Source organism: Balaenoptera ricei, chromosome 8 (assembly GCF_028023285.1).
Source record: "Balaenoptera ricei isolate mBalRic1 chromosome 8, mBalRic1.hap2, whole genome shotgun sequence".
NCBI lineage: Eukaryota > Metazoa > Chordata > Mammalia > Artiodactyla > Balaenopteridae > Balaenoptera > Balaenoptera ricei.
The window spans coordinates 64343789-64370330 of record NC_082646.1 but is presented as its reverse complement, the minus strand read 5'-3'; the positions used below and the strand labels follow the sequence as shown (position 1 = coordinate 64370330).

General features: G+C 52.8%; 1 protein-coding gene across 3 annotated transcripts; it reads left to right on the top strand.

The window, feature by feature from the left end:
* Positions 1–3861: 3861 nt before the first annotated feature.
* Positions 3862–26509, top strand: APBB1 (amyloid beta precursor protein binding family B member 1). 3 transcript variants are annotated; one of them, XM_059930963.1, is made up of 14 exons: positions 3862–3978; positions 11333–12064; positions 17646–17821; positions 17916–17972; positions 18056–18141; positions 18256–18319; positions 18757–18906; positions 19285–19412; positions 19812–19926; positions 20075–20159; positions 20436–20519; positions 25417–25532; positions 25677–25853; positions 25938–26509. In XM_059930963.1, the coding sequence occupies exons 2-14, from the start codon at positions 11347–11349 to the stop codon at positions 26103–26105; spliced, it is 2124 nt and encodes a 707-aa protein (XP_059786946.1). In that variant the 5' UTR covers positions 3862–3978; positions 11333–11346; the 3' UTR covers positions 26106–26509. The 3 variants fall into 3 exon arrangements, with proteins under 3 accessions (XP_059786946.1, XP_059786945.1, XP_059786944.1); XM_059930962.1 differs by having other exon boundaries at positions 3862–4028; XM_059930961.1 differs by lacking the exon at positions 3862–3978 and adding an exon at positions 4323–4433.
* The last annotated feature ends 33 nt before the right edge of the window (positions 26510–26542 follow it).

Below are 26542 nucleotides of genomic sequence, written 5' to 3'. Positions count from 1 at the left end.
GGCCCAGCTCCTCTTGCCTAAAAGTTGCAGGAAAATTCCCGGAACTGAGTTTCACTGGCTCAGATTTAGTCATGTGCCTATATCTGAATTGATCACTTTGACTTGATCCTGGGTTAGGAGCCCAACACTGAAGTGGGTTGTGGAGTGGAAGGAGTCCCATCTAAACTACATAGACTAAGAGTGGGGAGGAGATGGGTCTTCAAAGAAAATTGATGTGTTGCTACCAATTAGAGGGGGAAAAGATGCTGCATTGATAAAAACAAAGGCAACAACAACATGTTCGTGACAGGATAATACTTTATCTTGTAAGGTTTTCCTTGTTCTCCATCCAACCCTTCTTCCCTTCCTCAGCTAAAGACTTTGAAAATATTGATATCACTAGGCATGAAATACCTTAACTTCTTGCCTGTTCCCACCTTATTAATTACCTTACCTACCCCCTACCCTCACCCCTATCCCTTCAGCCTCTAAAGTGCGGGTGTCCAATTCTACATGAGCCCTTGATCCCACCTCCTCTCATCACCTCCAGGATCTCAATCCATCTTTCATCTTTTTTCTTTACTTTCAAATTTATCTTCTCTCTTGGTATCTTTTTGTAGTTTATACCCATGGCCAAGTCTCCATCATCTTAAAAAAAAGACAAAACCAGAGTCTTTAACTTTATATCACTTTTCAGCTACTGTCTATCCTTTCTCCCAACTTTCTCAAAAGGGGGATCTGCACTTACTTATCTTACTTCCTCATTTTCATTTGCTCAATTCATTGCATTGTGGCTTCTGCTTCCATTTTCTGCTGATTTAGATCATATCATGGGGATACATGACCTCCATGTTGCCAAACTCAAAGGATACATTTTTGCCTTGACCTTGTTGGAAATCTTTGTTGCATTTGATGCTGTGGACCATGTCTTCCTCCTTGAGTCTTTCCTCCCTTGGATTTTCTCTATGACATTACTCTCTCCTGATCGTCTCTTACTCTCTGTTTCTTCTCATCTTTCCTCTTCGCCTTCTTTTCCTCTGCTGGCTTGCCAAATGTTCAATCCTCCCTCCTTTTCTTTTCTCACCCTATATGCTCTTCCTGGGAATGTATTAGAACAATCCTGTTGAAGAAGGGTGTTGAGGAAATCCTTGCCAGGACTAGCAACTGATTTATGAATTCCATTGCGATATAATATGTAGGAAGATTCTACTCCTTATGGACTTCCCAAATGATAACAACCACCCTGAAGAAAGAGGGTTTATTGGATCAACTACAATAAAAATTACAATATCAAAGCAATATTTACATGTAGTGGTAGAAAAGGCTGCATTTGCTCCAAAAGTGTCTTTGCTGCTAATTGAGTTGTAAGCTCTATTCTTCCCTACAGGTGATTTGGGTGCCAAGTGCCTGGTAAAGCAGCTGTCCACCAGGCTGATCTATCAAACCAAATAGCATAAAGCCAGTACTCTTGGTAAATGACTCTGGATGGATTTGCTTCTAATTCAAGTTTTTCCTGATAGGTCCAAGGTAATAATTTTAAAAGTTTGCTGCCTCAGAGGGACCCACATTGGTCAAAACCACACATAGCATCTGAGGTGGCTCATAGGCTATTGGTTGCTCTAGAAAGCATCAGAAGGGGGATGTGATACAATAGAGAAGGGATGGGTGAAGGGTACAGGTTGACTCCCCACTGATCAGGAGGCTTTGCAGACCTAGGAGATCAGGGATTCAGGAAGATGGTGTGTGGGTCAAACTGCACTGTGTGTGAACTGTACACTTTACTTTTTTCATCTTAGCTAATTAGACTCCTCTCCCCATCCTCACCATCCTATCTGTGAACCTCTGATTACCTGAAGAGACTTTCCTGGATATTGAAGCCATTCTGTTCAATGGGATTGGCAAGACAAGTATTCTGGTGGGCTTTTTTTAAAATGAGTGATATTTCTGGATTCTTTTCATTTGCTCAAGCAGAAATCTGGAAGTCATCCTTTCCTTTATACCACCATAGCCAGTCAATCAATTGATCACCAGTTTTTGTGAATTCTGCCTCCTGAACATTTATTAAACCTATGCAATTTTTTCCATCCCTACTCCCACCACTATAGTCATCTCCTACCTAGACTATATCAATTGCTTTCTAACTGGTCTCCACCTTGCCAGTTTTGCTCTCCTCCTATCTATCCTCCACTTAGCAGCCAGAAGTGATCTAAAATGCAAGGGTGAACATGCCCCTCCCCTGCCTCAAACTCTATGTTGATTTTCCATTGCCCTTAAAATGAAGTCCAAAACCCTAAGCCTAACATACAAGGCCCTCCTTGATTTGGCACCTGTCCACCTTTCCACCTCACCTTATGCCATTCTTCTCCACACCCATACTGGCCACCCATTATTGTACTTCCCCTTTGACTTGGAATCATTTTCTCTTCTTTTGGATAACCTCTATCTCCTTCACCCCTTCCCTTCACATAAGTGCCCTTCCATATGAAAGAAAGCCTTCCCAAACCTTCCCAGACCAAATTTAGTCCATTCACATAGCATCATGTACATCTTCAAAATACTCATCACATTTCTAATCATATGTTTAATATCTCTTCCCCCTGTTATTCAAGCTCCCTGAGGGCAAGTACTCAATCTTGTTTCTTTACAAGTTCCTAGCACCAAGGACAGTGCCTCCCACATGATAATGATTTGTTGAGAGAGAATGATCAAATGAATGAGGACACCTTTCTTCCTCTGGGTAACTCCTACTCATCTTTCAAGGACAAAGGTCATATGTTATACCCTCCAGGTTGGGTGACAGTCAAATCTGATTCATCTTTGGGTCCCTAGGACTTAGCTTGGGACTTGGTACATGGTTCATATATCATAGAAGTTTGTCAATTCATAATAAATTCTTGTCCAGGAGTTGATAATTTTTGAAGCTGAATGATGGGTATATGAGGGTTCATTATACTGTTCTGTCTCCTTCTGTTATATATATTTGAAATTTTCCATAACAAAAAGTTAAAACATTTATATTCACCTCAAATCAAGTGAAAGTGTAGTCAAAGATGATCTTGAGGCTTCTGGCTTAGGCAAGCAGTAGATGGTGGTGCCACTCACTGGGATGGATAAAGTGGAGCTGCATCCAGTCGTGTGTGTGTGTGTGTGTGTGTGTGTGTGTGTGAGAGAGAGTGTGTGTGTGTGTTTGTGTTCATGCACACATGCACTGGGGAGGGTTCTTTTTCACCCCAGTGAAACTTCTTAGAAGGCCAATAAAGGGGATGAAACAATGAATTTAGATTTGGACATTTTTAGTTTTAGGTACCTTGAGGGCATCTTGAGTCAGTTGCTCAGTACTTACTAGTTACAATAAATTAAAACGTCTGCCTTAGAGGAGTGAGCCAGGAGAGGGTTTCTAGATGGTAATATTCCCCCTCACTATCTTTGACAGCCTCTGTGCCGCTGACCTGACCACTGGGAACTATCTCACTATCCAGGGAGTCTGTGCAATATTGGGCCCCATCATTCCTTCCTTCACACTTTTCATCCACATTCCCCCTTCTTCCTTCCCTCCTGTGAATTTCCACCAGGGAGCGATTCATTCTTCACATGTGCAAGGCCTTGGTGTCACAGTTTCATGTTCAGCAGCAGTGGTAGGGTGTTAAGAAACATCTGGGTTCCAGTTAGTTTCCCTCACTTACCTGTGACTGCAGGCAAGTCGCTTTGCCTTTCTGAACCTCAGCATCTGCCTCTGAAAACTGAGGATGATCATAGTGGCGACTTCACAGGGCTGATGTGAGGACGAATGCATATAACGGGTTTAACACAGAGCCTGGCACCGTGTAAGCGGCCACTAAATAAGAGCTATTATTATCACCAACGCTGTGCCCTCATCGCTCCTCCACCAGGACGTCACGGAGTGTTGCCGCAAGAGCGGAGCAGGCTGCCTCCGCGGAGCCCCTCCCCGCGCGGCCGCGGCCCTGGCACTGCCACAGCCGCTCCCGCTCCAACCCCTCGGTGAGTCGCCCCGCCGGGGTGCGGGGCCAGGGCCCAGTGGGCCGCGCAGGGTGAGTCCAAGGCCTCGTGGTGGAGGGCGGTGCCGGGCTGGGCGGGGGTCGGCGGAGGTTGGGGCAGCGCTCTGGAACCCTGGGACCCGGGCGCAGGGATGGCGGCCGGCGAGGGGCTTTGGGCCTCTGGGCTCATCGAGGCCCGAGGGTCCCGTAGGGAGGGGCTCTCCGCTCGGCTGCAACCAGTAACGCCCCCGAGGGGCTCCAGCTCCCCGACCCGCGCCCGGCCCAAGATGGCGCCCCTCCCCCACCCCCTGCCCCGCGCGCGCCTCCGCTGCTCCGGGCGCGGCCCCGCGGCCCGCGCGCTCCTGGGCGGGGGATGTTGTGATGGAGAAGCCGCCGCGGAGCCCGAGCCCTGCAGCCTGAGCCACCTCCGCCACCTGGGCCTGGGGCCTCCCCGCGCAGGTAGGAGCTGCCCCTGCCGGGACCCAGCCCGGGCGGTCGGATCCCGGCCCCCAGTGGCCGGCGGACCCCGCAGCCCGAACTCCGCGGCGGCCCACGTCCTCCCGCCAGGCCCCATCCCCGCGCGCGGCCCTCCCACCGCGTATTCCGACTACCCTCCTGTTCTCCCCCTTACAAGGTCGGACTCTAGTTCGGTCCTCACACCGTCCCCTCCCCGACCTTTACGTCCTGCCCCTCTGGGATGAATAGGGAGCGAGAAGAGGGGAAGGGAAGCGAGGGGCGGTGGGGGGATGGGGGATGGGGACTAGGGGATGGGGGAGGGGAGGTCAAGGACTGGGAAGAGGACGTGTGGTGAGGTAAGCTCAGAGGCTGCACGGGTTCCTGCAGGGTCCCAGGCCTGGAATCTGTCAAGCCGCATCCTGTTGCCCTCGGCGACCGAGGGGTGTGCCCTGGGGCCGGCTGTGTCCCCCCCTCGGCCAGGAGGCCTAGCATTGGCAGGAACACCCATTAGGAGCAGTTTTCCCACTGCCAATTCAGAGGCTATTTCGAACCTATTGAATCTGCCTGTGCGTTTCTTGCTTTCCCAGTACCTCAGAGTCCCAGCTCTCTCCACTCCTTAAAGCCAGAACCTCGTCTACACTTGACGTATTATTTCCTCACTTCCCATTCATTCACTTCACTCGGTCTTCTGTCTCTGGCACCCACGGAAACTGCTCAAGCCAAGGTCACTGGAGACGTCCATGTGGCCAACTCCAATGGACACTTTCCTATTATCCCCTTTCCATTTTCTAGTATTGGTGGTGTGTGTCAACTCTCCTTGAAACATTTTCCTGCAGCATTGTCTGCTCCCTCTCAATCTCATTTGCTACCTCCTTCCCCTCTCTTTAGATGCTGGTGAGGCTCTTGGTTCTTTCCTGGGCTATCTTCTCTCATTCTGCACTTTCTCCTCGGGTCCTTTATTCACTCTCAAGGCTTCAAATTTCATATATATATATATATATATATATATATATATATATATATATATATATGATTATATATATATATATATGATTCTAGGATTTATACATCTTGCCCAGATCTCTTTCCTGAACTCCAGACGCAATATCCAACTGGCCTCATGACATCCCCTTGGAAATCCAGCAGGAATTCCAGACTTACTGATCCCAAGCTGTATTATCTTTCCTATGTTCCCTCTCTATCCCTTCTTTCAAATCTGTTCCTCCTTCAACTCTCAGAAATGGATACTTTCCAATCAGCTACCCAAGCTGGAATCCTGCGCAACATTCTAGATTAATCTCTCTCTCTCTCTCACTCTGTACATCTTAAGTCACCAAGTTCTGTTACATCCACTACCTATTTTACAAATCCATTCATTTCACTCCATCTCACCCACTGCTGCCAAACTTAATCTAGGCCTCACACCCCCTTTTTTCCTTGATTGCTCTGATAACATACCCTCTTGTCTACCTCCTCTTAATACTCTAACGTAGTGTTTTCCTTAAAAAACAAAACAAAACTATCTGATCATTTATTCATTCAACAAGTATACTTTGAGCATCTAATATACACCAGGTACTGTCAGGCACTGAATATATAATTACGAGCAAAATAGACTGTGTCCTTGTCCCCATGGAGCTGACAGTCTAAGGGGAAAATCAGATAAGAATAAAATTACGAATGTAATAAATACCATGAAGGGAAAGGTGAATGGTGCCTTGAGAACACACAAGAGCACCAACTAAACTGGACTAGGAGGTGGGGAGAGAGGGTCAAGGAAGGCGTCTCTGAGAACATGACATTTGACCTAAGAGGCAAAGGAATTAGACTGAGAGGGTAGGGGAAGGAGGGTCCAGGCAGAGGGGGAATCACGTGCAGATACCTTATGGAAAGAGAGAGCATGATGCCTTTGAGGAATCAAAAGAAGGCCAGTGATGCTGGACAGCAGAGCGCCAAAGCTGGAGAGGAAGGCTGAGCCGGACAATGTAGGGCATGTTAAGAATTTTGATCTTAAAGTCTTTGCCATTGGTGTGGACTGTTGACGGTAGTGGATGCAGAGAGTTGACAAGTCCAAAAGTCTTTCTTGGATAGAAAATCGTCAGTACTTGGGGATGGATTGAATGTGGGGAGTGAGGGAGAAGGTGGTGTCAAGAATGGTATTGCTACTTCTGGTTTACAGAAAAGAACTGCTGGTCATGTCATTCCATGAGCCAAGATCCTGAAAGGAGTGGATATGTTGGTTTGAGAGGCCTTTGAGACAGCCAAGTGGAGATGTTGAGCAGAAAGTTGAATGTGTGTGTCTGGAGCTCAGATGAGAGGTCTGAAATGAAGGTGTACTTTTGGAAAGCATCAATTTGTAGGGGGCAACTGAAGCTATGGGCATGAATGAATACCTGTGTCGAATATCGGGTGAGAAAGAGAAAAGGGCATAAGAACAAGCTGTGAGAAACTCCAGCGTGTAACGGCTGGCAGAGGATGAAGAGCCAGCAAAGGAGTGTAAGAAACCACCAGGCAGTAACTAGAGTGTAGGAAGAAAACCAGGAGATGTAGTGTGTGGAAGCCATGGATGAAAGCTGGATGAGAGGCCCATGGTGTCAGATGCTGCTGAGAGGACAACCAGGATGAGGACTCCAAGTGTCTGTTGGATTAAATGACACAGGGGTCATGTTGACCTTGGTAGGAGCTGTTACTGAGGCATGTTGAGAGTGAAAGCGGGACTGGGAAGAGTTGAAGAGTGAGACCTAGGTGCGGATACGGCAACCATGAGTAAAGACAGCTCTTTCAAGAAGTTTGCGGGTGTGGGGGAGAAAAGAGAGTAGCAAGTGGCGCTGGAAGAATGTCAGGTCAAGAAAGATTCTGTGTTTAAGTTGGGAGATAGTGGATCCCACTGAGGAGCGGTTGATTAGGTAGAAGAAAAAAATGGATTAACAGTGGCATACAATTCCTGGAAAGGCACGAAAGGCAGGATTTAAATGACAGGTGAAGCAACTGGTTTTAGGAAAAAGGAGAGAAAAGGGTAGGTGCTGAGTCAGTAAGTTTGTAGGTTTGAGGATGTTCTCTGGCTGATGGCTGCCATTTCCTCCGTGAACTGGGAGGGCGTTGGGGGTTGGGGGTCATCCTCTGAGAGGGAGGGATGGTGAAGGGAGTGGTCCAAGGAGAATTGTATTCTTGTCTCAGGCAGGTCTTCGCCAATGTCTCAGTCAAAGTAAGCCTACGGCTCCTATAGTGCCCTGTTCTTTCCCCATCAAAATAGTCAATCACTTATTCAACAAATAGGGAGGGCTTAGAGTGCTAGATACTGCCATTACACTGCATTGTAATGAGTTGTTCAGTGACTGTTTCCCTGCTAGACTGTGAGCTCCTTCGGGGAAGAGTCATTTCTTTATTATTCATCAGTCTCCCCCCATGCCCAGCACAGTGCCTGGCGTATAGTAAGTGGTCAGGTTAGAAGACCATTGACCTTGAGCAGGCCTCACCTGTCTACCCGTGTGGTCTCCTATCAGCCCCTTCAGGCTTAGTGGCCACTCTTTTAGCTCCTCCCCTGAGGGCTCCGCCCAGCTCCCTGCCTTGAGCCAGAATCCATTTGGCTCTTTCCATCCTTTGAGAGGCTCCAGGTATGGGTAGCACCAGTGAGAGGGGAGAGGTTAGGTTGTGCCCCTTCTTGAAGGTATTGGGCAGCTGGTCATCCTTTGACCTTAGAAAGTGAGGTGAAGGAGACCGCACTGCTTTGGGCTAGGCGCTCAGGCTTTAGCACTCTTCACACAGCAGAACTTCCCCCTTCCCTCCCCCGGTGCTTTCTGCCCCCGTGACCAGATGGGCAGGCCTGCCCTGAAGTCACCCTGCTTCTTCACTGTCCCAGCCTCACGGGGCATTTGCCCTTCCCAGACCACACTTCCAAATGCGGAGGAGGTTGGTCCTGGCCTGAGCACTGAGAAACCTGGCGCCATACACTCCTGCTTCAGAGAAGGGCCCGGCACCCCTACGATGCTCTGAGCGTGACAGAGTCACGGGGTCTTCCATCTCCTGAAACTCATGGAGCTGCCACTCAAAGGAACAGCCTTTGAGCTAGGATATCGGTTTAAGCTAGCTCCCTCCCTCCCTTTTTCCCTAGATCTCAGGCCTCACCTGTCCAGGACCCCATCCTACTTCCTTCTCAGGGACCCTGCATCATTCTCCAGCACCCTCCCTGACACTCCCATCCGCAGCCCATGAGGCCACACGAGCCTGTCTCAGTGTCTGTTCCCAATTAGTTCTGAGCTTGCTAGTTCCTGTTCCTCTCACCCCTCCATCCCGACCAGGGGCCCACTCTGTGCAGACGCACAGCACACTCTCTTTGGTAATGGGGTGCGAAGTTGCATGAGACAGGGTCTCAGATGTTCGGACAGAATGCAGTACTGGGTATGGTGAGCCAAGGAGGGAATGGGCACGTGAGGATGGGGATAGGGGACTGAACAGAAAAGACTTACTGCTTAGGAGCTTTGACCGCTGAGCCAAGTAGTGAAACATGAGCCGAGGTCCTCATAAGGGGAGACAGCATTCCAAGCCGAGAGATCAGTGTAAACAAAGAGCCAGGGCCGTGTGAGTGTGACATGTTCTAGAATCCACCATACTTCCTGTGGCTGGAGTGTAAGGTGGGAAGGAGACAGGATGGGGAGGGGGCCCGAGAGGTCATAGGGATTGGCTCAAGGAGGCTCTTGGTGATCTGCTAACGAGTACAGACATTATCCTAAAGGCAGTCTTGAGCCATCTAATGTTTTGAGCTGGAGAGTGACACAATCTGGTTTCCATTTCTGGAAGATTACTGTGGTTCTGGGTAGAAACAGAGCCGTCTGTCTTTCTCATTTATGCCGGTGGCCATGAGCTTTCTCATTGCCGAGGTGGAGCCATACCGAGCAGATCAGCAGGTAGTTACATGTGAGGCAGACACGTGGACGGGGACCTTCTCACATTTATTTCACAGATGTGTGCATAGCATTGTGCTAGGGTCTGGGGGGCTAGGAGTGATGGAAAGGCGAGCTACGGCTCCTGCCCCAGGACCCGGCACTGCACCCGAGAGACGGCAGAGCCTTGTGGGACAGCCTAAACACGTCCGTGCAGTCTGTGCTCAGGGCTGAGAGCCGCGCTGTGGAGACAGAGAGCACTGGGGCCGTGGGTTCAAGGAGAGAAAGAACTCAGGGCACACAGGCAGGTGGAGAGTGCTCAGGTAAGAAACTGAGGAGAAAGGACTGTGCAGCGGGAGTCTGAGGGGAAGGTGTGCCTGGGGGGCCGTCCGTAGGGGAGAGTTGCATGTTGAGGGGAGGTCAAGTAGGAAGACAGAGCTCTGAGTGAGGGTATCAGGGAGGGGAGGATAGTGTCTAAGAGGGTCAGGCGGAGAGACAGTCGGATAATGGTTGGTCAGGGAAAATAAACTGTGAGGGGGTGGCCAGGGAGGGTCCAGGGAGTGAGCACATTATAGTGGGGGTCAGGGAAGGAGAGAAGCCTAGCAGCGGAAGGTCAGGGAGATGCGGAGGGTGGAATGGGGCTTTGAGGGTGAGATCAATCGTTAGGGTGATGGGCTTGGCTGATAGGAGGAGAAGGTGATCCACGAAGCGCTTCTGAGGATGCAGGAGGGGGTCCGAGGGGATAGGACTGGTGGGCTTTCACTGTGGGACAGGAGAACCCCTTACCTGAAGGGCAGGTGGGGTTTGGTTGGGGCATCATGAGCAATGGTTGAGACATAGTAACATGACCAGAGTATGTTTTCTGAAACTGGCAGAGGAGATGCTAAATGGGGCCTGGGGCAGATGGGAGGGTAGATTCATACATTGATTCAACAAATATTTATTGAGTTCTTGCTCTGTGTCAGCGCTGTGCTAAGCCCTAGGCATACTACATTGAAGAAAAAAAAACAAGAAAGACAAAATCCTCACCACCATGGAACTGAAATTAGAGTCATGAGCAGACAATCATTAAACAAAGTAAATAATAAATTAGCTTGTCAGATGGTGTTGGGTGCTGGGGAGAGTTTGGGGATTGCTGGGAGGGGGCACGGTGGCCTACAGATTTACAAAGGGTATTCAGGGAAGGCCTCACTGAAAAGGTGACATTTGGGCAAAGACCTGAAGGGCTGGAGGGTCCAGATCAAAGGCTCCTGCAGTGACCCAGGCATGGGGCATTATAGGGGCTGGAAGAGGAATTGGTACCCAAGGTGAGATACTTTATAGAAACAGTCACCAAAATGTTGCTTCAACTGGTCAAAGGAACCACAAATTGGAGCTGAAGGCCCTTCCTTTATGTCCTGCCTTCCCAGGACCTTGCCCTTGAGGGCTTGGTCTATGCTCATTCTCTCTTGTCCTCATGGTCCCTAGGATGGGGTGGGCTTGGGGGCTGACTGGACCCAGCGATTTATGATGATAGGAGCAGAGCGTGGGGAGCTCACAGTGGTGGGGCTGTGCATAGCGGTGTGGCAGGAGGAAGGGGGCAGGCAGTGTCCAGTGTCCAGAACACACGAGCCAGTCCCTCACCAGCTGTGCCCCTGGCACAGCAAGCCCCAGTTGGGTGAGCTGGGGGTGGGGATGCACAGAGAGCCATTGTGTGGCGTCTCTGCAGTTGGGAGTGAGGGCAAAGCAGGGGCTGGCTCTGCTATCCCAGCAAACTCAGGGCTGGGGATTTGGGGATGGGGTGGACTGCGGGCCTGGGCCCGGTCAGTGGGGGTGGGGTTTGAGCCGGTGGTGGTGGTGATGGCGGACAGAAGTCGAGCCCAGTTATTTCTCCTGGGAAAATAGCTCAGCGGACACAACGGTGTGTGCTGGCCTGCTGAGTGTAGGGAGATGAGGAGGTGCAGGGCACAGGCCTGGGACAGAAGCAGGGGTGCTGCTATCCTGACCCGGAGGCTCAACGTGGTCTCCCCTCCCCGCCCGCAGGATCTGCCAAGGCCATGTCTGTTCCATCATCCCTGAGCCAGTCGGCCATTAATGCCAACAGCCACGGAGGCCCCGCGCTGAGCCTGCCCCTGCCCCTGCACGCTGCCCACAACCAGCTGCTCAACGCCAAGCTGCAGGCCACGGCCGTGGGACCCAAGGACCTACGCAGCGCCATGGGGGAGGGGGGTGGGCCCGAGCCAGGCCCCGCCAATGCCAAGTGGCTAAAGGAGGGCCAGAACCAGCTCCGGCGGGCCGCCACAGCCCACCGTGACCAGAATCGCAACGTGACCTTGACCCTGGCCGAGGAAACCAGCCAGGAGCCCGAGATGGCACCCTTGGGCCCCAAAGGCCTGATGCACCTGTACTCTGAGCTGGAGCTCTCCGCCCATAACGCGGCCAACAGAGGGCTCCGAGGACCCGGCCTGATCATCAGCACCCGAGAGCAGGGCCCAGATGAGGGAGAGGAGAAGGCGGCAGGGGAGGCCGAGGAGGACGACGAGGAAGAGGAGGAAGAGGAGGAGGAGGACTTGTCTTCTCCCCCAGGGCTGCCGGAGCCCCTGGAGAGTGCGGAGATGCCCCCCGGGCCCCAGGCCCTTGCAGACGGCCCCCGAGAGCATAGCAAGAGTGCCAGCCTCCTGTTTGGCATGCGGAACAGCGCAGCCAGTGACGAGGACTCGAGCTGGGCCACCTTATCCCAGGGCAGCCCCTCCTATGGCTCCCCGGAGGACACAGGTACCTTGTGGAGCTTGATATGGGGAATGTGGGAGGGCAGGAGGGCAGAGGGTGGGTCCCTCCATTACAGAGGGTCAGCCTGGGCGTGAGTCCCAGAGCCTGTGTCCTCAGTCCTCAGCAGGCCATGCCCAGGTTTTCCTGAAGGAAATGGTCCCTGCATTCAGAGAGTGCTTGAACAAGTTGATAGACCCATCCATCCCACACTCCCGATGGATGACGGACTAGGGGTCTGTTTATGAGGCACTTACCAGGTACTGGCTCTGTGCTCAGCATTATCGTATGGAATCCTCACTATAACGTGAGGTAGATACCATAATTATGCCCATACTACAGGTGACAAAAAAGAGGCCTGGAGAGGTTTAGTCCTTTCCCAGGGTCACAGACAGTCTGAGATCACAGGAGAACTGAGATCTAAACCAAGTGCAAGTGCAGACCCGAGCTCTTGGCCCTTATGCTGTCACCGATGCCTACAGCACGATGAGCCCAGGTGCACTCCGGGCTGTTTCTAAGAGGCAGCTCCTCCCCACAGAGGTCTATTTGGAAAGACTGGGGTATTGTGTGCAGAGCACTGCACTGGATGTTGCAAGAGTACTGTTTAGTCAGGAATAAGATATTGACTAAAAGTTAGGAAACAAAGGAAGAATAAACATATGCTCTGTTGGGGTGGGGGGGATAGATATTAGGACTCCAAGGATTGACCATTAAATGTGTCCCATTTAAATAAGTTGAGTCTCTGCATTTGCTAGTGTCACATAGAGATGCAGACAGAGCTGAGGAGCAAAGGGCAGAGATAATGGGCTGCGGCCACAAGCCTGCGCTGGATATTAGTGTAAGGAAAGACTCCTCCCACACCAGGCAGCAGGCACCTTACCCAGACCCTAAACTGGGGGACCTTTGCAGGGAGCATGCAGTTCAGATGAGCCCAGGGCAGCATGTCATCCCCTTTCAAAGAACTTACTATGGACATTTTCAGACATATACAAAAATAATAGAACAATGAGCCTGATTTACCCATGACCCAGTTTCAACAATTATCAACACGTGGCTGACCTTGCTGCATCTATACCCCCACCTACTCCTGGGCCCCAGCCTAGGTTATTTTGAAGCAAATATCCATAAATGTTTACTCATGCTTTTTTTTTGGCTGCACCATGAGGCATGCGAGATCTTAGTTCCCCAACCAGGGATCGAACCCACGCCCCCTGCAGTGGAAGCTCGGAGTCTTAACCGCTGGACCACCAGGGAAGTCCCCACTCATTCATGCCTTTCTGAAAGATAAAACTCTTTTGAAAAAAAATCCACAATATCAATATCATGCCTATGGAAATTTAGCAATAATTCCTTAATATCATCGAATATCCAGTCAATGTTTACATTTCCCAGTTGTCTGATAAATGTCCTCCCCACTCTTTTTAAAAAGTTTTGATTCACTGCATCAATATCCAAATAGGAACAGACCTTTTGAGAGTCGATATGTCAAGGTTTCTTTTGATCTATGCATTATTCCTCCATCTCTCTATCTTTGCTCGCAGTTTTGTTGTTGTTGTTGTTTTAATTGAAGCCACTGTGTTGTTTGCCCTGGGCTTTCCGTGGTCTGGATTTGCAGACCCTCCCTGTGTGGTGTTGAACATGTTCCTCTTCCCCTGGATTTCCTGTAAATTGGCAGTGAATTCTAGAGCCTTGATCAGATTCAGATTCGAGGTTTTTTTGTGTTTTGTTTTTGTAAGAACACTTCACGGGTGGTATTGAGTAATTCTACCAAAGACAAAGTCTGATTGCCTGTCTTTAGGGGGATGTTAGCGGCCGTCAGTGGTCATCGCCTGGATCCCTTTTGCAGGGAACAGCTACTACTCCACTCCAGCTGGTTATTTATAGGGTTAGGTGGGGGGAAATGTAGTCTCAGTGGAGCCACTTCGTGTAACTTTTCAAGGGAAACTGAAAACTAGATATCGATGTGAAACATCCCAATTTCTAAACGTTAGCGACCAAGTCTGTTTTTTAAAAAAGCACCATGCAGGCCAAACAAAATCTATCTGAGGTTTACATCAGACTGCAGGTTGCTTATTTGCAACCTCTGCCTTAGGGGGTGTGAATCTGGGGCCAAATAATGGAGAGCCTGGCTGCTCTGGGGCCCCTGAATGGTCACTGTAGTGGCCGCTCCTATGAGCTTTCTGGGAGTGGGAGGGCAGAACTGCTGAAGAGCTGGGAAGGGTATGCTGGGTGCGGGCAGTGACCTCAGCAAGGGAGCTGGTGTGGCGAGAGGATGGGCAAGGATCAAGCTCTGCTGGAGGCTGTGTTAATTGAGGGTAGCAGAAGGGGCTGCGTCACTGCCTCTTTTGTAACTGTGTTGCTATGACCAGGAAGGCCACAGAGGAGGTCTGGGCTCCTGTAGGAATGTGGTAGAATTGAGCAAACATTATTTTCTCCTTCCCACCCTAGGATCTCCACAAAGTTGTTGATTGCATGCATAAGTATATGAATGAATGAATGATGACCAAATGATGAATGATGAATGAATGAACATTCCTACCTGTGTTGGGTTCATACTCAGTGCCAGGCCTTGTCCTAAATGCTAAGAATACATACTGCGGGGGACAGATGTTCCTGCCCTCAGGGCGCTCACAGTCTAGGGTGGAGACAGAAGTAGACAGGTAGTTTGGGCCCTGGGGTGGGGGAGGTGCAGGAGGGATATCACACACCCTGCCTGTGTGCAGGGTCGGGGAGAGGGGGTGGGTCAGTTTTGAGAAGCGACCTTTACACTGATGCTGGAAGGAGGAGTGGCTGGTGCCAGGTGAAGATTGAGGGGAGGGAGACTGGGCTCAGGGAGGATAAGGCGCGTGTCCCAGGCAGGGAGAGAGAGACCAGAGGTATGGAGGGTGGTCAGAGGTAAGGCTGAGAGGCAGGCGATTAGGGGCTCATAACAGCAAACAAACCTTGTAGAGGAATTTGGGTTCTATCCTGAGGTCAAGGAGAAAACAATTAGAGTATTCAACTGGAGAGAAGGTTAGCATTTTGGAACAATCATTTGGGATGTAGCATGAAGCTCAGATTGGAGGAGACTAAACAGGAAGAGGGAGACCGTTCATGAGGCTGCTGCATTGACCCAGGTAGAAGATACTAGTAGTCTGGACCACGGGTGTGCGTGGGGGTGGGGAAAGGAGAGCATTCCTGACTCCTGAGCAAATGACTACGTCTGGCTTAGCCTGGGAGGCAGGCGTGGGTAAATGAATGATACATGAACCTCTGAGTGCGTGGAGGAGCGCCTGAATGAATTGGTGCAGGAGTGAAAGTATACATTCCTGAATAAATGCGTGCTTGTGGAAGCAAAGGCCGGGGTGGGGCTGTGCTTGGAGGGAGACGCGCCAAGCTCCAGAAGGGCCTCCCAGATGGTCAAGGGGGGAGAGCGGCCCCTCCAGGACAGATCGGAAGGATGAAGCTCTTTGAAGCAGGAAGGTGCAGGCTGACAGGGATGGCAGATGGATTGGTGTGTGTGACTCAGTCAGAAGATGGTGAACTGGTCCGCAGATTCAAGGGGTCTGTGACCCTTCAGGAAGAAAGGTGTGGCTCTAGGGGGCACGACTGCCCTGGGTGTGGGGTTCCTGGAAGGTTTGGCGGGAGAGCCCTGAAGACGATGGAGGGTCTCTGGGGAAAAGCGGGCATTCTAATTCCCTAGGGCCTGAGGGGAGGGGAGGGTAAGGGGGAAAGAGGCAGTAATGGGTACCTAGAGGCTGGATGGGCAAGAAGAGCCCGTCCTCTGTGGGCCCACCTCATCTGGAAGCTGAGGGCAGCGAGGCATCTCGCCCCAATGACTCTCACGTCAGGTATGCATCCACCTTGGTGTAACCACGCCCACGCCCAGCCCTCCGTGCCTGTTTGCCCAGCAGCCTGGGTCTGGGGACTGCCTGTCCCTCAGTGCTGCCTCTTGGACCAGTCAGGATTTCTGGTTTCCCTGGTAACGGGAAGCACGTCAGCAGTCTGGGCGCTCCCAGCCGGTCCTGGTGCTGCGGTTGCCGAGGAGATGCTGCAGCCTAGCTGGGCCCTGGCAGGTGAGGGGGGTTGGTGCTGGGAAGCCCCAAGCCCGGCCTCAAGCTTGCTGGGGCCCAGCCCCTGAAGCCCACTCTCCGCTCGAACTGCTGGGCAGGTTCTGGGCAGGGGAGGGATCCCTGGGAACCTTGAAGCCACACCCTGTTTGTACTGAGAGCTCTAGGCTTTGCAGGGCCCCAGGTAGCTGGGGTATTCCCGAAGGGCTGAGCCTCCTGGTGTCCCTAAGACTGGGCTTGACTGTGGCACTGAGGTGACCGCTTTGGGGTGGGATGGAGATTCAGGATTGGGGGAGGGGACGCAGGATTAGAAAGAAGAGATGTGAGCAGGGAAGGCTGGGGTCTCATGAGCCCTACCCCACATCCCCACCCCAATGGGGTCCCCTTCCCTGGTGGTCCTGGCCCCTCCCTAGTGAGCTCCAGGCGGGGGAGGATCTTGCCTGGCAGGCGCTCTGCCCTGGTGAGAAGGGGGCGGGATGAGCTTTTCTCTGCAGCCCAGCACCAGGCTGTGAGCCCAGCTGGCTGGGCTGGAGGGGCTGTGAGGAGGGAGGGTGGAGGCAGGAGGGGCTGGGAACAAGCGCCATGTTCTCCCAGGACTTCTTCCTGGCCATCGTCCTGCAGGACAGCAGCCCAGGTGAGGGGCAGCACGGGCCCGGGCATGATGTGGGGCGGGGCTGGCAGGGAGCACAGAAGTGGTGGAGGCCTCAGCTGGGCTGCAGGGCTGGAGTGGCGTGGCTCTGCCGGGGGAGGAGGGGCCGTGTCACAGGTGCGTGGTGTGTGTGCATGTGCATGAAATGTTTGCCTGCATTCGTGTGTGGCAAGGGTTAGGTTGTGGGTGTCTGCGGTATCTGCACACATGTGGCAGAGGTTGACATATGTTGTGTGTCTGAATGTGCATTCACTGTCTGTGTGGTACCCACACATGTTTTGGGGGTCGTTGTGGGTGTGGTCTCTGCACACACGTGTAGCAGGGGCTGGACTCTATCGCTGTATGTGCGCACTCCTCCGTGTATGGTGGCCGCATTAGTGGATGGCTGGAGTTGGTGTGTGTGTGTCCGCCCCTGCACTTGCGCGTGCACCTGTATGCAGTACCTGCTGTCTGTGCAGGTGTCTCCTGTGTGTACACACCCTTGGGGTTGTGGTGGTTGCACAGGTGTGTAGTAGGGCTTGTATATGTTTTATGTCTGTGCGCACCTGTGTGTGCAGGAGCTGCTAAGTGTGTGCACCTGGGATCCGGATATGTATGACAGGAGGTCATTTGGGGTCACTCAACCTCCCTCCCTTCTCTGCCTCCCTCCTTCCCTCTGTGTGGCTATATTAGCCAGGCGCAGAGCCCAGGAGGAGACCTGAGTCACGTCTCATGCTGGGGGCCCCCCATGCTGTGAGTCCAGACTTCAGGCCCTAGGAGGAAGCAGGAACCTTGTGCTGGAGCCCTTCCCCCGCCCTTCCTCCACCGTGGGGTCTTGGGAGGGGACTGGCCATAGCACCCACGATTTGTTTGTTGGGTGGGCAGACCCTCACCAAGACCCCCCACCTGGCAGATTCCTTTTGGAACCCGAACGCCTTCGAGACGGATTCCGACCTGCCAGCTGGATGGATGAGGGTCCAGGACACCTCAGGGACCTACTACTGGCACATCCCAACAGGGACCACTCAGTGGGAGCCCCCGGGCCAGGCCTCCCCGTCACAGGGGAGCAGCCCCCGAGAGGAGTCCCAGGTGAGGCTCGCGGGCCTGATGGTTTTGACCAGGGGGGAGGGTGGCGCTGCTGTTGCTAGATGAGCCACCCACCCCTGGCTCCCACCCCTCCTAGCTCACCTGGACCGGCTTCGCGCATGGAGAAGGCTTCGAGGATGGAGAATTTTGGAAGGTGAGTGAGGGGACCTCCTTCACAGTGGAGGAGCTGGAGAAGGGGCATCATTTCGGTCCTGATTCCTCTCTCCCCTTCCCAAGGATGAGCCCAGCGAGGAGGCCCCGATGGATTTGGGACTGAAGGACCCTGAGGAGGGGACGTTGCCTTTCCCAGCTCAGAGCCTCAGGTAAGTGGGAAGGCATGACACAGTGGGCTGACAGTGGGCTGGGTCTGTCTGGAAGGGACCTTGGGACAGCTCCCCGTTTGGGGGCCTGTACCAAGTGTTACCATCTGCCTCCAGCCCAGAGCCGTTGCCCCAAGAGGAGGAGAAGCTGCCCCCACGGAATGCCAACCCAGGGATCAAGGTTTGTTCAGGACCAATGCCCGTTCCCACGTTGGGCCCCCCCGTGTACAGGAATGCCCCTTGGGTCATGTTCTGCGGGCCTCTCTGGTCTCAGTACAGCTTCCCAGGTCCTGAGCTCTTGAAGTCTCAGCACAGACCCCTGTGTCTGAGCGGAAGGCACTTCAGTTTTTAACTCAACCAGTCCTGTGGCCTGGCAGGGGGCCGTTCCAGGCTTGGCTCAGATGCTTCCTTGACTGGCAGGGGTCTCCTCTGAGACCAGCACCCCTCCTGCAACTATATCCTGTTTGTAGAACCTCTTAGTCTTATACCCTCCCACCCGCCGTGTTCTGAGTCAGGAACTCCTCTGGTCTCAGCAAACCTCCTTGCGTCCTGGGCTGGGGGCTCTTCCGATTTTAGCTCAGAGCCTCTATCTCCCACCCCCTGTTTTGTGTCTGGCAGTGTTTCGCCGTGCGCTCCCTTGGCTGGGTGGAGATGACAGAGGAGGAGCTGGCCCCTGGCCGCAGCAGCGTGGCAGTCAACAATTGCATCCGTCAGCTCTCCTACCACAAAAACAATCTGCACGACCCCATGTCTGGGGGCTGGGGGGAGGTGAGGGCCTGAGCTGGCAGGGTGGCCGGGCAACGGAGAAGTGAAGGGAACTGTGAGAGCTGCGAGAGCCCAGCTGCCGCCACAAGGGCTGGGGAGGGAGGTGAACACCCACCAGGTGACAGCCCGTGAGATGGACGTGTGACTCCACGTTGGGACCTTGGGAGATGGTTGTCCAACGGCGATGGGGATGATAAAAGGAGTCTCGTTGTTAGAGATGACGGATGTGACCTTTACTAGAGTGAGGCTGCAGGGTGGCTGGTCCGACACCAAAGCAAGGGCCCTTGGGCTGTGGCTCGCCCTCCCTCAAGCTGGAAGTGGCAAAGATCAGCCACCTTCCCAGCTGGGGCACCGCTGAGCGTCTGCTTCCTGGGCCTGCAGGGAAAGGATCTGCTGCTACAGCTGGAGGATGAGACGCTAAAGCTGGTGGAGCCGCACAGTCAGGCCCTGCTGCACGCCCAGCCCATCGTCAGCATTCGCGTGTGGGGCGTCGGGCGGGACAGCGGAAGGTGGGAGCAGGGCCAGGGATCCTGGGTGGGGGCAGTCAGAGTGGGGCCCTCCTCCCTAACTCTGCTCTTTGCCTCTCTTGTGCTGCCGGACCCAGAGAGAGGTACTATGCCTAATTTGCCTTGACCGTTCCTCTTCCCACACCTGGACCAGATGCCATGAAGCACCCAAGTTCCCCTATTCTGCCCTGCCCCTTCCTGCCCGCTGTGCTCGCCCATTCTCCTCGACCTCGGCATGCTTGCCTGTCTACCCTCCGGCCAGAAGGCAGCGCCCGCAGGACCCCATCCCGAGGGCAGAGGCCTGGAGGAGCTGCGATGGATGGGGAGGGCGTGGGTGGGGTGGGAACGAGGCTCAGCACTGGAAGGCACTGGGAGCCGCTGAGGTGCCCCTCCCCCCAACAGGGACTTTGCCTACGTGGCTCGCGATAAGCTGACCCAGATGCTCAAGTGCCACGTGTTTCGCTGTGAGGCACCTGCCAAGAACATCGCCACCAGCCTGCATGAGATCTGCTCTAAGGCACGGCCCCCTTCGCACCCTGGACTAGCTGCCACCTTTGCTCTACAAGGATGTGGGTGGGGTCACTGAGTTGGGGTGGGGGGCTCCAGGGCTGTGAAGCCTAATACACCCTCCCTCGCTCTTTGCCTTCCCCTTTCCCCTTCCGCAGATCATGGCCGAACGGCGCAATGCCCGCTGCTTGGTAAATGGACTCTCTCTGGACCACTCTAAACTTGTGGATGTCCCTTTCCAAGGTCAGTGTCACAACCCTGCCAGGTCTGTCTCAGCTTTGTTGGCAAAGGTGGGGTGACCCAAGAAGAGGCACGAGCTACTGGACAGAGTGATAGAAAAATGGAGACTCAATTCTTTGGGTCAAATAAGTGGAGGGACTTTGGTTAAAGGGAGGCAAGGGGAGGGGGTGGAGGTAGGGCCTTGGCTGGGTGAATGTCCAGCTTATACCCTGGTGGTGGGGACTGGGAGTGAGCAAGATCTGCCACTATGATTGATCCTCTTCTTTTTTCCCCCCGCAGTGGAATTCCCAGCGCCTAAGAATGAGTTGGTACAAAAGTTCCAAGTCTATTACCTGGGGAATGTGCCTGTTGCTAAACCTGTTGGTATGTGTGTCCTTTTTCACGCAGGGACCACCTCCTTGATCCCAAAACTCTGCTCCCACCCTCTGCCTCCCAGTGCCCCTTCTACCAGACCTTCCTCATGCTGATGTCTCCCTGCCCTTCAAAATGCATCCCACCTCCTGGACTTCTGTCCCAGCTGCACTCCGTACCCTGCCTTCACTCACTGTGAACCAGTGAACCAGGCATATAGGGAGATCCACTCCTGAATCCCACAGAAGAGCTTTGGTTAGGTTGGGAGGCAGGTCTTCGATGACTGGAAACGCTGGAGCAGCCGGGAGCTGGGTTTGGTATGGGCTGTGAGCATCTAGAGAGGAAGCAGTGAGCATATTTGTCAATGTGCTTTATTGTTTGTAAAGTACTCCCTTATATGTCATTTAATTCTTGAGGATCCTGTGAGGTTGGGATTATGATGATACCCATTTTATAGATAAAGAAACCGAGGGTAGAGACTATTAGGTCCACTCTTATATTTCTGGTGCTTTTACAGTACCTGTTATTCACTTGTTCATTCACTTAGCAAATACCTATGAAGCCTACCATGTACCAGGTCCTGGGAGAACAATGGCCACAGCCCTGCTTTCATGGAGGTTACAGGAGATTACAGTAGAAAAAAAGAGGACTAAATCAAATAATCACACAGATAAATGTAAAATTACAAGTTGAGTCATTCGCTGAGAGAAAGTAGCAAGACGCTATGAAACTGTGTAACAGAGGAGCCTCATTTAGTGTAGGGAGTCCGAAAAGACGTGAGCAAGTGACATTTGAACTGAGGTTTTAAAAATGAGTAGGATCTAATGTGGCCAAGTGGAATGGAGACAGGAGTAAAGTGGGAAAGATCACTCCAGGCAGAGTGCACAGTGTGAGGACCCATCATGGGAGGCACCTTGGTACTTCAAAGGCATTGAGAGAAGGCCAGCGGTGCCAGATGAGGCTGGGAGCTCGGCGGCAGTCAGACCCTGCGGGACCTCATAGGCCATGTTAGTGATTTGTTCTTCAACCTAAGAGCGGCAGGGAGTTATAAGAGGATTTTTCTGGAGCGCACTAGGCGTAATCATTTGAGTTTTGTAACGCTAACCTTGGCTATACCAGTGGAGAAGCTGCTCAGCAGGTGGAGGGGGACGTGGGGAACCCAGGAGGATCTTGCAGTAGTTGTGGCCAGTAATGAGAACATCTTGGACTGTGCTGGGGCTGAAGAGGAGTGTGTGGATTCAAGAGATGATTAGACAAGTAAAGTCAGCAGGCCTTGGTGATTGGTTGGATGCGGGGTGAGGGACAGAGGCACTAACGCTGACCCCTGGCTTCCTGGCGTTTGGAGCTAACCGGATAGTGGTGCCATTCTCTAAAGGTAGTAAGCATTGGAAGAGGCCAATTTTGGTTTGGAGATTTGAGTTCAATTTTCAGGCATGCTGAGTTTGATATGCCTTCAGGAAGGTGAGCGGCAAACTCAAATTGGCATCTGGATTCACGGAGGAGGGGTCTGGGCTGGAGATACAAATGTGGGCATCACTGGTTAGAGAGGTACTGAAAGCCACGAGTGTGAAGAAGATCGAGCCCGGAAAGTGGGCGGCCACTGCGAGAAGGCAAACGAGCCTAGGCCTGGCGGTGAGCCCCTCCAACATTTAATGGACAGTGGAGGAGCGAGGTCAGAGGGAAAAAAAAGAGACGGCTTTAAGAAATGGTTGGGTGTCATGTCAAAAGACGCTTAGGAAGAACTCGACAGTGTTGGGTAAATGGATAAACAAACACACAAATGAAAGAATGCCTCAAATGACATAGCCCAGGAGATGGCAGACCAAGGACATTACTAACCCTGGTCATCTTCAGTTCTCTGCTCTTCCCCTCAAACCATGCTGACTAATGACCAGCACCTTACATTCAGTGAGGGAACCTTCTTAGAGACGGGGGGGGGGGGGGGGGGGGGATTTAGCTGGGGTTTGAAGGAAGGCCTGGGTTTGCAGAGAGGAGTGGATTGGATTCCGTGGCACTGCCACAGATGTGAAGCTGCAGGCGAGAAAATCCTGCTGGGGGAGCAGGAAGGAGGCGTGGCTGAGCCCTTCCCCTTTGCGCTAGTTTCCTCCTCCCACTCACCCTCAACTTCACGCCTCTTCCAGTTACTACCCTACTCCCCTATCCACCTGCCACTCACATAAGTTCTCACCACATTAAAGCAACTGTCTGTAGCCCTTGACGGCCCCTCTGCTGTCCATCAGCTCAGTGGGTCTGCTCTGTTGAAGCCACGGCTTTCACACTGTAGTCCCTAAACTCACTTCATGCTTTATTTTTGTTTTTTTTATAAATTTATTTTTTTTTTAAATTTATTTTTGGCTGCATTGGGTCTTCGTTGCTGCACGCGGGCTTTCTCTAGCTGCGGAGAGCGGGGTCTACTCTTCGTTGTGGAGCACGGGCTCTAGGCGCGCGGGCTTCAGTAGTTGTGGTGCGTGGGCTCAGTAGTTGTGGCTCGCGGGCTCTAGAGTGCAGGCTCAGTAGTTGTGGTGCACGGGCTTAGTTGCTCCGCGGCATGTGGGATCTTCCCGGACCAAGGATCGAACTGTGTCCCTGCATTGGCGGGCGGATTCTTAACCACTGTACCACCAGGGAAGTCCCACTTCATGCTTTATTTATGCTCCCTTTTTAACCTCCATGAGTTTAACATTGGTCCCTCCTGAAGCTGCAATATTCACTCATTAATCACTCATTCATTAACAAATGACTATTGGTGCCTGATTTGTGCCAGGCACTACTCTAGGTTCTTGGTATATGTTAATGAGCAAAACTGACCAAGATTCCTGCCTTCAAGTAGCTGCCATTCTATTCAGGATAGATAAAATAAGTAAATTATATAGTATGTTAGAAGGCTACAACTGAGATGGAAAAAAAATAAGGATAAGGGGGATTGGGAGCTTGGGGCTGGGGTCAGGGTGTAGGTTTCAGTCCTGAGCTGTTACCAAATAGACTTTTTCCAGGCCACCTAGTTCCACTGCTTTCCCCACCTGCATGCTGCTTCTCCCCATCCTGGGGCCAGGTGCCACCTCCACAGCTCCATCTGCTTATTAAGCAGTTTGACTTTGATGTCTGGTCTACACTCATGATCTTTGAGCTTTTCCATTGACTGGCATCAGTGTCATTCACATCTGAGCCCTCTGCAGGCTGCCCTGGCCCACCCACTCCTGCCTGTGTTGTCAGCCTTCTGTGGCTCCTGGGTTGCTTGGTTATACCAGTTTGGGTGCATTTGCCCACATTGCCTTGAGGGTGACTTGCTCAAGCATCTGGAATTCCTTCAGTAGATAAGCCCTGTGCTAGGACTGGGGACACAGACATGAATTAAACTTGGCTTCTGTCCTTGAGATGGCCACAGCCCAGTGTGGAGAAAGGTTTCCCAGCAGTGACAAGGTGTGCTGAAAGTTGTCCCAGCAACACCCTCTCTGCCCTGCAGCAGGGAAGGCCTCCCAGGTGGGCCCTGGGTGAACTCTGAAGCGTGAGAATTGGGAGTTTCGCAGACAGTCAAGAGGGGAAGGGCCCTCTAGACAGAGGCTTTTCCCTCAGTTACAGTCTGTCTCTCAAGGGCATCCTCTTCTCTTACTTTGTATTCCCCATCTGCCTAGCTGGGCATTCGCCAAGATTAGATGTTAATAATGCTACATAAATCGTTTGAAGCTCAGGGAGCAGTAAAATATGAAGCTTGACAGATCGGATGAGGCCAGTTTTTGGAGGACCTCATGCTTAGGAGAGGAGTTTGGCTTTGATCCAGCCAGAGGTAAGACGAGCAAGGCCAAGATGAGGGAGAATTTTCGAGGAAGATCTGTTTTCTGCCCTCCAAGGGTCCACGTGTTCTGCTCCTAGTGGGAGCCCAGAGGCACTGAAAGGGGCAAGAGGGCCCAAGAGCAGACCACAGAGGTGTGTGCTTTTGCATTGGCATCGGTCACTCTAACTTCTTCACTGCGATGGTACCCAGATGACACAGCCAGCTCACGAGCAGTGCAGGGAACAGAACCCGTGCCCCACCATGCCAGTGTGCTCCTGCCTTGGTTCTCTGCTGAGTACAAGCAAAAGTGGGATGCATGGGTGGAGATGTTTAACAGCAGTTTGAAGTAGAGGAGATATGGTTACAAGGGAAAGTTGATTGATCTAAAAGCCAGGAACCTTGGGTTCCTCGGCTTTTGAGCAAGTCACAGAAATTACTGAGTACAACTAAGATTTTGACAGCACTCTGGTTCTGAAACTAGGACTATAGGCAAGGGGCAGGGGAAAGGCCTGGTTAAGAACCCAGGCTCTGGAATCAGACTGCTTGCCTTCAGATCCCCATTTCTTAGTGTGACCTAAGGTTTATTACCTGGTTTCTCTCAGCTTCAGTTTCCTTATCTATAAAATGGAGATAAAGGGATCTATTGTGAGATTGTAAATGACGTAGTACACTGTAATGACTTAGCACGGTATGACACAAGAGTAAACATTCCTCAAATGGAAATCTTTAAAACAAAAATGAAGGTTGGATCTTGAGGATTGGATAGGGCTGGCCTACAGGGGCTGATCTGGAAGTGCTTGTGGTGTGAAGCCCTGGAATGTCTGAATGTGGAGAGCAAGATATGGAGAGGATAGAGATTTGGGGGGTCAGTCTGCTTAGGAGGCTGGAGAAAGAGAGTCAGTGAAGCAAACCAAGCTTAGGATTCAAGATGGAAGAGGCGAGAAAAGTGCCAGTCACTGAAGCCAAGGAGGAGAGGACCAAGGAAGGGATACAGCATCACCCAGGGCTGTAGGCTAGTGAAGTGGGGATGGAGCAAAGGCCCTGGGCTTGACTGGGCAGAGCTGGAAAGTCTAGTGTAGAGCGGGGGTATCCTCTCTCCACCACCGGCAGTGCCATGTTCATGTCCTTATCTTTCAGGGGTAGATGTGATAAATGGGGCCCTGGAATCGGTCCTGTCCTCCAGTAGCCGTGAGCAGTGGACCCCAAGTCACGTCAGCGTGGCCCCTGCCACCCTCACCATCTTGCACCAGCAGGTAAAGACCTGGGTGGAGAAGGTTATGGAGGGGCCTTGCCACGGAGGGGAGACCGGGAATGAGGGGAAGGGCCGTCAGTAAGATGGACGCACCCAGTGTAAGAGGGGCGGGCTATTCCTTTCCAACTGGCTCCCCTCCCCGCAGACGGAGGCAGTGCTGGGGGAGTGCCGCGTGCGCTTCCTGTCTTTCCTGGCCGTGGGCAGAGATGTCCACACGTTTGCATTCATCATGGCTGCCGGCCCAGCCTCCTTCTGCTGCCACATGTTCTGGTGCGAGCCCAATGCTGCCAGCCTCTCAGAGGCCGTGCAGGCTGCGTGCATGGTAAGCGGGTAGGGTGGTGGAGCGGTGGCACCCGGCCCACACGGGGCAGGCTGGAGCGTGACCGCCCCTCCCGCCTCTCTGCAGCTCCGCTACCAGAAGTGTCTGGATGCCCGCTCCCAGGCCTCCACCTCCTGCCTCCCGGCACCCCCAGCTGAGTCTGTCGCCCGGCGCGTAGGGTGGACCGTCCGCAGGGGCGTTCAGTCGCTGTGGGGCTCCCTTAAGCCCAAACGGCTGGGGGCCCACACCCCCTGAAGCCCTCAGTACTCCCTCCACCTGCTTGCGTTGGGCCCCAGGGAATTCAAGGGCATGGGGCAGGGAGGGGCCCTACAGGTTATTCTTAGACTTCAGGCCCCCCCCAGAGCTGCCCCTCCCCAGTAGCTGGGGTTCCCTGCCTAGGGGCTGGGGAGGGAGATCTAATCCTGCAAGGAAGTGACAATACTGGGTTGATGAGAAGAGGAGCAGGAAGCAAGGCCAGCCCCGGGCTCTCCATCGCCACGTTTCAGGTGGAGCAGGAGGAACTGGTCTAGGCCAGGCCCCATCTTCGTAGGGTCCTGCCGGGGCAGAAGGAGGGGACTGGTCCCGGCATGGGTCCCCTTCCCTTTGCTCCATGGGCACCTCTGCTGTACTGATATCACTAATAAAGTCTGCCCTGCTGAGCTGTGTGCCTTCCTGTGCCTGTACCACACCAT